We start from the raw sequence: 13,310 nt of genomic DNA, 5'->3' as shown, positions 1-13,310 counted from the left end.
CTATTCATTTTGTCCATATTTTTTTGCATGAAATAAACAAACATACCATCAAAAAGACATTTACATTTAAAAATGTCTCCCGAACTTTCAAGGAAGAGGAGCTTCCTTGTATTTGTCAGTCTTGGAGGGTCTCTGGTGAGGAGCCCCTCCACACCTCAGGATGTGCAGCTTTGCCATGATGCTCCTGAAGCAGTGGTTTAACATGCTTCTGACAGCCACCGAGGAGAAGTAGAAGATAATGGGATCCAGACAGGCGTTGAAGGTGCTGGAGAGCAACGCCACATTCCTCCACTCCTCACTCTCCTGGCGAGCGAACCCCACCACGTGGGAGGCGTTGTAAGGCCCAAAGCAGACGGCGAATACTATTAGTGTGCCGAGCGCCAGACCGATGGCACGCAGCCTCCGGCGCCTGCCGATGTTCGGAAGACGCGACAGGATAAGGATGAAGTTGACGTAGCAGAAGCAGCAGATGATGAAGGGGACGCAGAAGAGAACAAGGAAGAGCTCCAGGCGGACCGGCAGCACGATGTCGAGCTCGTCCTGGGTGAAATTCTGGTAGCATGTGGGTGGAGGCCCGGAAGACTCGCTGGCGGTGCTGCCATTGCTGTTGTCACTGTCTGCTCCGTTGCTCCACTGGGTGTAGGGCATGATGTAGACGATGCTGAGGTTCACGGAGGTCACCACCCAGAACAGGATGCTGGCCAACACGGCGTAGCGAGGTCTGCGACACAGGGAATACCTGAGGGGGAAGGCGACCCCCAGGTAGCGCTCCACACTCACAGCTGTGAGGAGCAGGGTGCTGTTGTAGATGGTGACGTAGAACATGAAACCGGTGAAGGGACACAGGGCGTAGGGAAGCAACCAGACCATGCCGTCGGAGGCCTCCTTCATCTTAAACGGCAGGAAAGCCAGGAAGATGAGGTCGGAGATGGTGAGGTTGAGGAGGAGGATGTCTATCGGGGCTGCCCTGCGACGCACCTTGCGGTAGAAGGTGAAGAATGCCAGGATGTTAGCAGGGACCCCCATCAGGAAGGTGACTATGTAGACGGAAAGCAACAGCTCACGACTGCACAACATGGCGGCTGCTCACACCAAGGACGGACTCTCTTAGACACTGGACGCAAGAAAACAGAGAGCATATAAGCAAAGAATTCAAGGGGGATTTTGCTGAATAGTTAATATTTTAGAGAGATATTCCCTCTTTTGAATCTGTGATTCAGTGGGCTTTCTAAAGTTTGGTCTGGTTTTGGCTCTAGGGATAGCAATGTCGTTCGACCCACCACTTTGGTAAAAAGTGAAATATTTCAATAACTACTGAATGGTTTGCCATGGGATTTTGTATAGACATTCATGGTCCCCAGAGGATGAATCCTACTGACTTTGCTCATCCGCTGACTTTTCCTGTGGTGCCACCATCGGGTTGACAGTTGTGGTTTTGAGTAAGATGTCTCGACAACTAACAGACGGATTGCCATGCATTATTGTACATTCATGGTCCCCAGAGGATGAGTTGTAATCAGGTACATATTGTCTTTGTCCAATGCTTTGGTTTTTGACCAATTACCTGCAAAACTGATGACATTCTCATCAGCCTCAGCTGTACTTTGTTTTTATTGTATGCACATTTATTTTTGTTGAAAGAAATCATAAAAGTGGCGTTCATTTGTGAAGATTATCTTGCTGATCAAAACGTATCAAAAGTGTTTGTTTGCCACAGAACTTAATTTTTTATAATAATCTAAAATCCAATGGAAAAATCCCATTGGCTTTTTGACCGGGGAACCAGTGCGATGCTAACAAATATCAAAAATATCATCTCTGCAGCACTATATGCCTGCTAAACATGATAACATTGCCATTGTGAGCATGTAAACATGCTTACCACAGAAAAATCCTTCAACTACTCCCAGAAGGAAACCCTGCATGTACAAGATCAAGCACATTACATTCATCTGAATATAGATTTATAGAAAAACTAAAAATCAGATCCTCTGTAAAGGCAATGAGTAAAATTAAAATTTGTAAAAGTTACTCCTGAAATGCCTCAAAACGTTAGAGGCAATGATGAATTAATTACTCAAATAAACCCTTCTCATTCATTTTAACAATTGCAAGTAAAGACGTAGAAATGTTGCTTCAAATATCTCACAAACCGTCTGTGTTTGATAAAAGTCTTCCTCTTTAAAACTTCACAGACTCTTTCAATTGAAATCAGGGATTTAAGTTGATATATGCAACTTGACAAAGGTGAGAATACAGAAATCTATATGAAAAACCCTGCGTGAGTTTGGTTGTTTAGGGATATGTTACACTAAATATTCTTTTTTTGTATTTCTTATTCTCATTAAATCCCATGAAAAGACTAAAACCAGCAATATGTCTTTAAATACTTTCCACTTCTCTACCCCGTCTGTGGCACTCAGCCCAAAGCCCACTGGTTCATACTGAAAAAGGACATCTTTAAAATAAAATGTAAAAGTCACAAATACTATATTTACATTTCTCTAAAAAGGCAAAATCATTTCTCTAGCTTTTGTTTAGCATATTTGACTAAAATAGGAGAAAATGTCTTAACTATTTTCAGATGCTGTAGTGAGTATTAGGACAGTGTTTGTGGGATTTCCACACAGGACCATGTCAATGTGTGTGGCTCATTAATGTTTTGTTTTTTTAACCACGAGTGAATTTTGAACTGCGATGATTATACCTGCATCTCGGTGTCCTCGTATTATATTGTATTTATTTTTTGTTGTATTTGTATTTGTTGTATATGGACTCATGTGTCTGGAAATAAAAGTTGAATAATGTGTTTTTAACAGCAACAATGGAAGTCTTTGACACAGAGGAAGAAGCTGTACAAGGCTTCGTACACATGGACTGCTGTTCAAATCAAAGCTTCGAATTCCAGCATTTACCTCTCGCAGTTTTGCCCAGCTCCTTACTATCAAACAAGACCCCCATCGGCTTCAAAAATGAGACAAAATATGAATATACATCATTGATAAGTTACTGAGAAGTGTGACTAACTCACCTCTTTAAGGCTTGAAAAACCAGACTCTCCATCACCGGCCGTCCTGTCTGATGCTGCAGCACTCTGGCAGCATGCTTCGCCTCCTGGAAGCAGAGTGTTTGATCGGATCACAAGCCCGTCCTACTGTATATCTGCTCTCTCTCACCGTCAATAGGGGGGGGGATTTAATAAGCTCCTGGACCCAATCTTTGTTGTCCTCACTGTCCAAACAACGTTTCACAGCAACCGCTCAAAAGCTCAGTGTGATATAGGTGGAAATGTGTCGCAATAACTTTTCTTTGTGTGAAAGGCTTTGATGGTGACAAAGAGAAGAGCAGATGTTGAATCTAGGTATCTCACTGTGGTGAGGAATTACATGTGCACTCTACATGTTCCCATAAAAATTGCAAGTTTTATTTTGTATTCACAGCAACGCTGAAAAACAATGTAGAGACTTCATCTCTTATGAGTGTTTATCTTTTTTAAAAACCCAACATAATCCGATTATGTAGCAAACATTGTGTATTTCATTTAAAGGGTTCTGCATTGACAGTGAAATAAAGGAAAAACGAATTCAACACGATACAAACAATCAAGGGAGCTGTAAATGTGCTTGTTTAATAAGGATTTTAAATACTGTTACGTACAGACCTGCTAATAAAATATGCTTCAATTAAATTGAATGTATGTTTTGGCATAAGAGCCAAACATGAAAACCTAATTCCACATTAATTCACCAAAGTAGCATCAGAATTTCCCTTCAAAATATCATCAATAGTTATTCCAGGAGCTGACTTACCCGTTATCTGTTACCACCAGTGGCGTGCATTCCAGTTCTGGCAGCCGACTGGTGTCGGTCCACTGAGATGGTTCAGTCTGCAGCCTGTGGAGTCCCTCAGCTCCTTCAGTGGTCTGTCAGCTTGTGTCCCAGCCCCTCCCACCAGCCTCCTTTCTATTACACCGTCTGCCTGCACAACAACATTCTCAACAACAAACCTGAGTAGTCCTGCTGCGTGGTGCCAAATGATCCCTGGCTGATCTGACGTTGAACAGTACTGACATGTTTATGTGTATGACAGTTTACACACCAAGATGTAGTGTGTTTATCTTTATTGTAAAGTTTTTTACTCTTCAAATGTATTTTTTAAAATTTATTTCTTAGTTTTTAAAAAACTTTTGAATATAGGATGTTTACTTTGTATTATTTGTATTTATTTGATTGTTTCCATGTCCTTATCACCTCATTTGGTTTTGACATTCTATTATCTCCGCCAGGAGGATCATGCGATCGCTGTGTGTTTGTGCACGTGTCCATGCGTGAGTGAGTGTGCACGTCTGTGTCTGTCCACGGCTAATCTGCTGCAGCAAACTGCATTATATTTGTGCTGCCCAGTAATGTCTGTGTGCTCAAGGGACACTTGTGGTTTCTCAAAACACCTTTTATTGCTTGTTCTATGCAGCCATTAACTGCCTGCTGACTCCTTACTCACTATAAAACTCACCACAGGGGGCCGTCAGTGATAACACAGCTCAGTGCCTCCCTAACACCCCCATCTGCTGCTTTGTGGAGAACGGTTCATGCTATGTTTGGCTAACAGCTAACAGAACTACCAGTACACACACACTGCTGTACCTCGCCGCATGTATCGCTGCTTGTTTTTGAGTCTAAATGAAGTGTGTTTTACGCACAATACAGCAGTGGTCTTTGCAGACACACCTGGCACTCAGTGTACCTTTCTCGTTGATTTATTGAGTGGGCTGTGTAAATTGTTTTTGTGTTGAATATGTGAATATGTCAGAAGGGTCTTATGTTTAACACTCTTTGTGAATAATGCAAGCATGCCATTGTTGTTTTTACATTCACGGTTTGACATTATCATAAAACCTTTGAAAATGTATATTCAATTTTAATATGTAATATATTATAATACTTGATTTAAAGTGTATATCTAGATATTAAACTCCCATTCCTTGATAACAGATCATTCTTAAGATCATTTTAACCCTCCATTTGAATGTGTTTGTTGTAGCAGGAAGATAGAAATATTCATTAAAATGATACTGTATTCCTCTAAGGACAACAGACAACATTACAAAATACATTTGTAAACAACACGCTATATTTTGACGGACATTTCTGAACATTTCACAAGTGAACAGACATAGAAGATAATTTTAATGTTCAGAAACCAAGCAGTAAATGCACCAACAGATATTCATTAAAATGCGTAACTAATTTCAGACATGACATTGTTGATGACATGCCTCAGTAGATCTGTTTTGACTCGTCACAGCAGGAAAAACGCATTGAAAACACTTTCCAAAAGAGAACATGACGTAGTTTGTAATGTTTCCCCGGTTAGAGCTTGGAGCAGTGAGGGACAGACACCAGATGGAGCCATTTGTCATCATCATCTGGTGTTAAGTTCAGCAGTGTTCCCCACTGACTGGTTTAAAACTAAGACTTATAATCGTCTTTTGACATCTTATTTTTAATCTAAAGAAAAAAGGTGATTTGCTGGTGTAGGAGGAGGTACACTGGATCTTATCCTTCAGTGGTGATGCTAGATTTTCTGGAGGACGATGAGCTTCTATCAGACTGTCCATGAATGTTTTTCATCCGGTGTCTCCACCCACTGTGACCTCACTCCTGACTTTCTTTCGTCACCTCTGCCCCCGCCTGGCTCCTCTCAGATAGCGTGTGTGGCGCCCTGACATTTGCAGCACCGTTGGTGCTGTTGCATCGATGCCGACTCCTCTCGATCCGGCTCAGTTGGCTTTGCCGGCCACAGATTCTTCCCGCGATCCCCCTCGACACCGCTGGCGACAGCATCAGCATGACCACAGGCTCCAGGAAAACATTACAGGAGCTCGTCAGCATGGCGTACGTCCTCCACTCGACGTTTGCCTTCAACACAAACCCCACGATGTGCGAGGCATTGTAGGGCGCATAGCACACCACAAACATGGCCAGCGTGGAGAGAGCAACAGTCAGGACTCTCCTCTTCCCAATGGGGCGCAAGTTTGAGCGCCACACCAGCGTGACGCAGCGCAGCGTACAAAAGGACGTCACGACAAGGGGCAAAAAAAAGAAGACGATGGCCATCTCCAGGCGTAGGGGCAGCAGGACAGCCAGCTGGGAGGCGTTGAAGTGGTCGTAGCAGGCTGAGGCGTCGTCCTTAATGGACACAAAGTTCGCCCCTCCTTCGGCCACGAGGGAGAAACTGAGGTGGAGGAGCACCACGAACCACAAGGCAGCGCTGATGAAGCAAGAGATCCGAGCACGGCGGTACCTCTTGTAGATAATCGGGAAGGCGATGCTGAGGTAGCGCCCCACCGTTACGGCGGTGATGAACAGGCAGCTGCCGTACAGCGAGGAGAAGAGGAAGAAGCTGTAGACGGGGCACACGGGCGCTGGCAGCCTCCAGTCCTGAAGCAAAGTCTCCAGAGCCTTGACGGGCAGCCAGGCCACGAGCACCAGGTTGGCCAGGCAAAGGTTGATTGCGTAGACCACGTTGGGTGTGGCGCCACGCTTGCAGGCCTTGCGCGCATACACGAACAGGACCAGCACGTTGGCGGGGAGGCCCAGCAGGAAGGTGAAGGTGTAGACGGACAGGGCGACGCAATCCTTGGAAGACACCTGCATGTTTTCAACAGCTGCCGAGAGCCACAGGAAGTCCGGCCAAAGGGAAGCACTGGCTCCAATTCACCATGACAAGGATGAATCTTCAAAACAGGAAAGGTCAGGACTACGACGAGCTAGCAATCTAACTAGTTGACGGGTAGTTAGGTGCACGGTTGTCCTCGTGTCCTCTCCATTTATTAACGATGTCTTCCAAAAGACAGATTCTCCATTGGTGGCAGCTGCTGTAGTTCCAGGGTTTGTCAAACTCAGCTCTGAGACGTAGACAACAACTCTGAGACTGGAAAAAAGGAGGCGGTGGCCACAAGGTGGGCAGGAAGGGGGCGAGGCGCATACGACATTGAGACAGAGATGGAGATAAGGAGACGCATCCACTCATGCAGAAGGGGGTCATTTAGCAGGCACCAGGCTGCCTTAATTGCCCTCTCAGTGAAGGGCAACAGACAGGTAGCATCTGGGCCCTTAAGTGCAATGATTCAGACTAATTCAGCGTGTCAGGAAGCACATGTCCATCCCCTTAAAGCCCAAGCTGTCTAAATGAACTGGAGGGCCAGGGCAGTAAAGTCATAAATGTGCTGAAGTTGATAGTCCATGCGAGGACAGGATGGGTTGGGCTTTGGGAAACGTCTTGTTTGTGGCGCGTTGGCCGCTTTTCACAGTTTTATGGTGGAGAATGAGTTCTTTACTGAGCATGTGTGAAAGGTGGGTGAGCCACGCAAAAGGGCCTTTTGGTGTAGAAAATGGAGCAGAAAATCACCCGGGGCTTGTTGCAGGAGCATTTTATTGGGAGCAGGATGACGGATACCAAGAAGTGTTTTTTCCGAGAAAAGACCTGCAGCAGATCAACACATGCAAGCTGTTTGATTAGTGCATTGATCCACTGCTCAAAACAAACGTGTTTATAGTTACTCTTCTCATATCTAGGGAAGTAATTACAACATATTTACCATATTTATTAGCAGAAGTGAAAGCGACATTAGCACCGGCGTCATTCACCTTTCATATTTTTTCCCGGTTTTGTTTTTCAGGAGCTTACAGTGTGTTTCCATCATGAGGGCCATTAGATTTGCTCCAGCTAAGTTGTCAGTCAGAAGCCAGAGCTTTGAAGAAAATTGGTATGACTTAATCAATGATTCAATTTGCTCATATTGGAAAAAAGGCATGTATCCGACAACTTGTTCTAATGTTCTTATTTCCCCTAATTTTCCATATCTACATAGGGAAAAACCAAACACTGGCTCTAGCTAGAACCTTTCCCGTTTTACGTTACCTGAAGGCCACCGTAGTTCTCTGACGCTTGGAAAGGAAGGGGTGAGCAGAGTGGTATTCAGTTGGATGCAATCTGCAAACTCACCACTAGATGCCACTAAATCCCACACACTGCTTCCTTTTAAGGAGATCTACGGCCATTTGCAAAATTCCTACATGTTGTTTCTACGGTCTAAGACAGTCCAAAGCTATTAGTAAGCATTGACACATCTTGAGCGCTAACTCAAATTTGTAATGACATCAAGTATAAAGGGTGGAAGTGCTCCATCGACAATGAATTGGAAAATATGTGACAATAACATTGAGAGCACAAAGGGGAATGAGCTGAATTATACTTGATGACATCTTAAGTTTGAGACTTCCCTCTCTGCTTCTCTGGCTCATCTTCACAAATATTGATTGAACTTTCCCAGGACGTGACAAAAACATAGGAACTCTGAATTGAGGCGGTATTATTAAACTTATTTGACCTGCAAAATTGAATTTGGTGCCACTTGGCGGCAGTGGAAACAAGTTGTGAACACAACATTGATGTATCATCTTTTAAGTTGTTATGGCAGCTACGGAGAAATATCATTCATTTGGAGTCCTGTTTGTGTCGACCTGATGAAGGTAAGTCCAATATTTACTCTCTTTTGGCTCTGTTTTTGGTCTCCACACTCCACTATTCACTAACTAGTCTGTGACTGGGTCTCTCTGCTGTTTGGTGCTGATCCGGTGGGTGTACAGTGTACAGTGAGTTTTTTGCTATTCATTAGTCTGTAAAACAATTTCCAGTGTCGATGCTAACTATAACCATAACTTTAAATTAAAATCTAAATATAAATCGATATTATTGTATGATTTTACTGTCAGCTGTGTTGCATGTTAGGACCGGTGCTTTTTTTTTTATCTCAGAAGTTGCACGGATACATAATCATTTAATGTAATTTCTTGTATGAAAGCGTGTCTTTTTCTGTGACTTTGGGATCCAGCATCTGCCTACAATTATAATAATCTGACTTTGTGTACAAGTGTATCACATAACAAAAAAGAGAGAATACTTTTCATATCATCATCAAAATGATGCAAAAAACATTTTTGTGAACATATATTCAGACGCCAGAAATATCTTTATTACTAAATAGGAAAAGGAATAGGAGAGGAAACAAGCATATAATCCACATTACAGTTACTTGTGATTATTAACACAACACAGAGCAAATGAACCACACAAAGGTCTACACAGGTCAGAAGAATACTTCTCTGATTTTTAAATAAATAGATAAAATTATCCTCCAGCAGTAATGGGGAGGATTAATTCATTCAAGAAGTTAAGAGACTTGAATGTATCTCAAGTGTGGACAGAAAAACATAAAGTGAAAGCTAAAAATGAAGGAATCACCCTCATCTATGTGTTGAGCTATGTCCCTTCCCTTCACAAACTGGACCCCGTCTCATGCTACTGGGCCAGCAGCTGCAGGTTGCTCCTGCCGCTGGAGTTCGTGAGTGGAACCAGCAGCACCGGGGTTTTCTCGGTGCTGGAGGTTGTTGGGAGGCGGGAGCGGGTGTTCACGCTCCGTTGTTCCAGAGACAGGGCTTCCTGTTTCCTGGAAAGATCCTGCAACATGCGGGAATGATGGAGCTTCATCTTCTGCATAGAGTGCCTGAGCGAGAAAAGCATGGGTGAACGTTTTTGAGTGATTTCTTTCCCTTTTTGGCATTCAAAATAACCGCTATGAGCCACTTTTGATCTGTTGGATCTTGTATTATTTCTGATATTTACTCCTGTGGCTTCTTATTGGTTACATTTTCAGCCAGCGCCATGTACAGTACATACCAACGAGTAAACTCACAGAATGACTTGTTGTTTGACGTCCCTGTATGTGCAACCTATAAGATCCACTTGGTGATCTGACTCTGACTTACTGAGCTTCAGACAGCTTCTGTTTCAGAGCCCTGATTGTAGCCTCCAGCTGATGGACTTCATTAACGAGGCCGTGCTGCACCTGCAAACAAACAGGAAGGAAAAGATGAAGTCACATTAACCGCAGTGACCTAACCTGGCCTAATCACTACTGTTACTTCTGCTTTGAAATACTACAGTACGTATTATATTCAAACCTCGTCTCTGCACAGATCCATGCCAGCTCTGCTGGTCCTGTTCTCCAGTCGAGTGTGAGCCAGTTTCAGGGAGGCCGTCTTTGCCTGCACATCTGCATCCAGGCCGTGGATGTCTCTCCCCATTTCTGCCATTTCATCTTCAGTCTGCAGGCGGTCAGAGACACTTAAACTATAAACAGCAATCTCTCACCAACCAGCACCATGGCGGGATTAAAACAGCTGCAACCCCTGCACACTTTATCTCAAATCCACGAACAATAACAACCTGCTGTTATAAACTACATGAGGACTCACATTTCTTATTTGCCACTCCAGCTCGTCGCGGGCCTGCTCTTCATTGTGAATGCGCTTACGAAGGGCGAACTCCGTGGCACGGCGCCGAGTGTCCAACTCATTCTGCAACTGAGGAAAACCAGGATAGAGGACGAATGAATTGCAAATGTGCCACATTTGACACGACAGAAGAAATGACAACAGAAACTACCTCATGCACACCTGGGCTCTGGTGAGACTCATGTCCTCCCTCATTTGCTGGGACACCTGCATGGCCTCCTGGGCACGGGCCACATTATACTGGCTGAACTGGACCCACTCCTGGGGGGTGGAGGAACTACAACAAGGATATTTCAGTATTATGATGTTTCAATGAGGCGTGTGTCAACCAGGAGAGGTGAAAAAGAAAGCTTTACTTCATCGTGCACACCCATCCCAAGTTTACCCCGACGGTATGCGAGTTGGGTTGGTCTTCAGGGAGATCTGAGGCGACTTGATAGTAAGCGACAGGCACGACATATCAATGTCCAGGGCGTCCATCTTGTTCTGGAGGTCAGCGGTCAGCTGGTGCCGAGCCTCCTGCAAAACACTACGATGGAGAACATTGGAAAGTTCGTCGGAGAAAATACCTCCGCAGTGTTTTTTGCATCACGCCGTAGCTTCCCTCACCACAGCTGCTCGAAGGCCTCGTCGATGTGCTGCTGCAGAACTTGCTGCATTCTCTCAATCAGCGCCACCTCCTTCTTCAGCTGTTCGTCCACGGGGTCGACGGCGAGCTCGCACCCTCGCCGTCCGTCCCTCAGCGTCAAGCATTCGCCGCCGACCTCCAGGGGAATGGCAGTCGCAGCCAGGGCCTGCTCCGTTTGCTCTTTGGACTGTCCCAACACACACCGAGGCCGAGGTCAGTTAAGTCAGAGTCGAGCAGCATCTATGCTCATAATTCTTTTTGATTTTTAATATTGAATGATTCCAGGAATATTGATCCTTTCTCTTAGGGGAAACACACACACACATATATATATAGGCCAGACACTCAAAAAAGGCCGACATCTTTGTACTATTATGAACATGGAATGAGACAAACTGAGTCGTTTCACAAGTGTTGGGATAAATCACCAGGGTCAGAGCCTCCATCTCTTCATCCACTCTCTGTGCGCAGGTTTCTAGCTCCTCTTTCCGCCGGGCAACATCCCACGCCCGGTCCCTCAGCCTGCGACAGGTATCGCTTTCATCCCAGGTGGTCTGCGGAGAAAAGAAAGAGAACAGTTTGACAACATGTGGACATATTAAGTCATGTGTGGACAATGCGTGGTGTTATGCAATATTCTTCTTCCTGTAGAGACACACTGACTGTTCGCCAACATGAACCCACCTTACAGTTGGTCTCGTTGCGTAGTGACCTCCCCTCCTGCCGGATCACACTGGAAACAAATCGCTCATGCTGAGCCGTGGCAGACAGCTGGTGGTTGTTGCTGTTCCACTCTGACACACTGTGGCGCAGGCCAGGCTTCACAGGAAGTGCAGACATCCTACTGCTGCGGCGACACGCAAAACATCCAAATCACCGTATTGGTCGAGTGCAGCTACATGTGCAGGATTTGTTTTGGGTAGCATGTTAATGCCCTTGAGTTCCACAGTGAGCAGACGCAGACCAACAGAGCTACTTTGGTCAACGTTTAAGACAGAGCGGTTCTTCAATTATAATTAACAGAGTTTGCGAAAATCATAATGTTCCTTTCAAAGAGGAAAGAGAAAGTATTCGGCCTTTGCCAAAGTCTGATCACGTCATCCCATCCTGTGCACAGTCTGAATGACCCAGAAAACATCACAAGTAGACGCAGGAGAACGATGAACAAAGTGCAGCATGGGAAAATTAATTGAATTGCATATTTAATTGCATATTTCCATTTTGTGAGATTTGATATTTTCCTAAAGTTTCATGTGATTCTCCTGACTAAATAAAGTGCATGTATTGCTGTAGGCCTAGTTAAATCTACCTAGACCTTTAGTTTCACTTAAAAAGGTTACCGTCATACAATATTCAATATTAAGTGACTCAGAGGTGAGTGTTGTTACCATATACACGCGTTTCAGGTAACGTTGAATATTTTACGGTTAATTTGAATGCAGCATTTCAACTTAATGGGCTGTTTGCTAGAAGGACACTATTAACAACTTGTAACGGATATTATGTAAATGAGTTGAGGTGACGAGGCCGTAAAGTGTAGCTAACTACCGAAACATGAAGCTGCTAGGTGTTGCTGCGGTTAACGAAGCTGGATTTAAAACACCGTGACGTCAAACATTTTGCATCTCAAACTTGTCTTATTGAATTCTACTCACCGGAATTCTAGAACGTTCAGATAGTCGGCGCGTGCTGGTTCCTCTGCACCAGGTTTCCTATAGCGACAAGTGCACGAGCCGTCTCCGGGGCAACGAGCCGACACACAACGCTCGCGTGGAATTCTTTAATAATTAAAACACCGTGGCAACGTTCGTGACGTCCCTCCTCTCCGTGACACCGTCAGCCGACAAGGAAGTAACGAAGGAAAAACAAACTTTGACACGTATTGTTCCAGCTCGAGCGTCGGGCGGAAACGTTACTATGCAACATTTTAAACACCAAATTATGTGACGTCATTATGAATTTCAGCTGTATTGACACTTCAGAAGTTGTTTTTTAATCACACTTCATCAAATAGCTTCTGTATCGACACGTGTCAAATACTGATAGTTGGGATTTGCCAAAATCTCTGACATTGGAGCATCAACTATATGACGAAAGCCCAAAGTGTGGACCAGACACTATAAAAACATCTGCATACGAGGTATTCCTATTATCATATCAGTCTTTGGTTAATAGCGATCTAAATGTGTAAACATCATTTTTAACACCCATCAAAATAAAGCTGAAATTCCTGAGGTCAGGGAATTTGGTGCGATAACGCTTCATATTCAAAACTAAAAATACTGAAAAAGAAACACAGAAAACACACCCAAGTTTCATTTGAT

General features: G+C 44.3%; 3 protein-coding genes across 4 annotated transcripts; all 3 read right to left on the bottom strand.

Moving 5' to 3' along the window:
- Positions 1-87: 87 nt before the first annotated feature.
- Positions 88-3,063, bottom strand: LOC142965349 (free fatty acid receptor 3-like). 2 transcript variants are annotated; one of them, XM_076106264.1, is made up of 2 exons: positions 3,043-3,063; positions 88-1,059 (listed from the first exon to the last, which is right to left on the bottom strand). In XM_076106264.1, exons 1-2 carry the CDS (start codon positions 3,061-3,063, stop codon positions 88-90), a joined length of 993 nt encoding a protein of 330 aa, XP_075962379.1. The 2 variants fall into 2 exon arrangements, with proteins under 2 accessions (XP_075962379.1, XP_075962380.1); XM_076106265.1 differs by lacking the exon at positions 3,043-3,063 and having other exon boundaries at positions 88-1,077.
- A 2,591-nt stretch (positions 3,064-5,654) lies between these two features.
- LOC142964991 (free fatty acid receptor 3) lies at positions 5,655-6,680 on the bottom strand. The gene has a single exon (XM_076105642.1). It carries the CDS (start codon positions 6,654-6,656, stop codon positions 5,655-5,657), a length of 1,002 nt encoding a protein of 333 aa, XP_075961757.1. The 5' UTR covers positions 6,657-6,680.
- A 2,341-nt stretch (positions 6,681-9,021) lies between these two features.
- Positions 9,022-13,220, bottom strand: tekt2 (tektin 2 (testicular)). Its single transcript, XM_076105605.1, has 10 exons — positions 12,642-13,220; positions 11,671-11,833; positions 11,415-11,540; positions 10,968-11,173; positions 10,744-10,887; positions 10,521-10,635; positions 10,320-10,427; positions 10,026-10,169; positions 9,831-9,910; positions 9,022-9,568 (listed from the first exon to the last, which is right to left on the bottom strand). The coding sequence occupies exons 2-10, from the start codon at positions 11,824-11,826 to the stop codon at positions 9,364-9,366; spliced, it is 1,284 nt and encodes a 427-aa protein (XP_075961720.1). The 5' UTR covers positions 11,827-11,833; positions 12,642-13,220; the 3' UTR covers positions 9,022-9,363.
- Positions 13,221-13,310: the final 90 nt, after the last annotated feature.

Source organism: Anarhichas minor, unplaced genomic scaffold (assembly GCF_050575085.1).
Source record: "Anarhichas minor isolate MPS153535 unplaced genomic scaffold, ASM5057508v1 ptg000033l, whole genome shotgun sequence".
NCBI classification, from domain to species: Eukaryota; Metazoa; Chordata; class Actinopteri; order Perciformes; family Anarhichadidae; genus Anarhichas; species Anarhichas minor.
This window is presented reverse-complemented; position numbering and strand designations above follow the sequence as displayed.

Bases quoted from the DNA above. Each gene is read 5' to 3' on its own strand.
- tekt2 (XM_076105605.1), bottom strand. From the start codon at position 11,826: ATGTCTGCACTTCCTGTGAAGCCTGGCCTGCGCCACAGTGTGTCAGAG. The intron at 10,888-10,967 runs GTGAGGGAAGCT...TCTCCATCGTAG, and splicing joins GAGGCCTTCGAGCAGCTGTG to TGTTTTGCAGGAGGCTCGGC. The intron at 10,636-10,743 runs GTAAACTTGGGA...TCCTTGTTGTAG, and splicing joins CCAACTCGCATACCGTCGGG to TTCCTCCACCCCCCAGGAGT.
- LOC142964991 (XM_076105642.1), bottom strand. From the start codon at position 6,656: ATGCAGGTGTCTTCCAAGGATTGCGTCGCCCTGTCCGTCTACACCTTC.
- LOC142965349 (XM_076106264.1), bottom strand. From the start codon at position 3,063: ATGGAGAGTCTGGTTTTTCAA. The intron at 1,060-3,042 runs GCCTTAAAGAGG...TGCAGTCGTGAG, and splicing joins TGGAGAGTCTGGTTTTTCAA to CTGTTGCTTTCCGTCTACAT.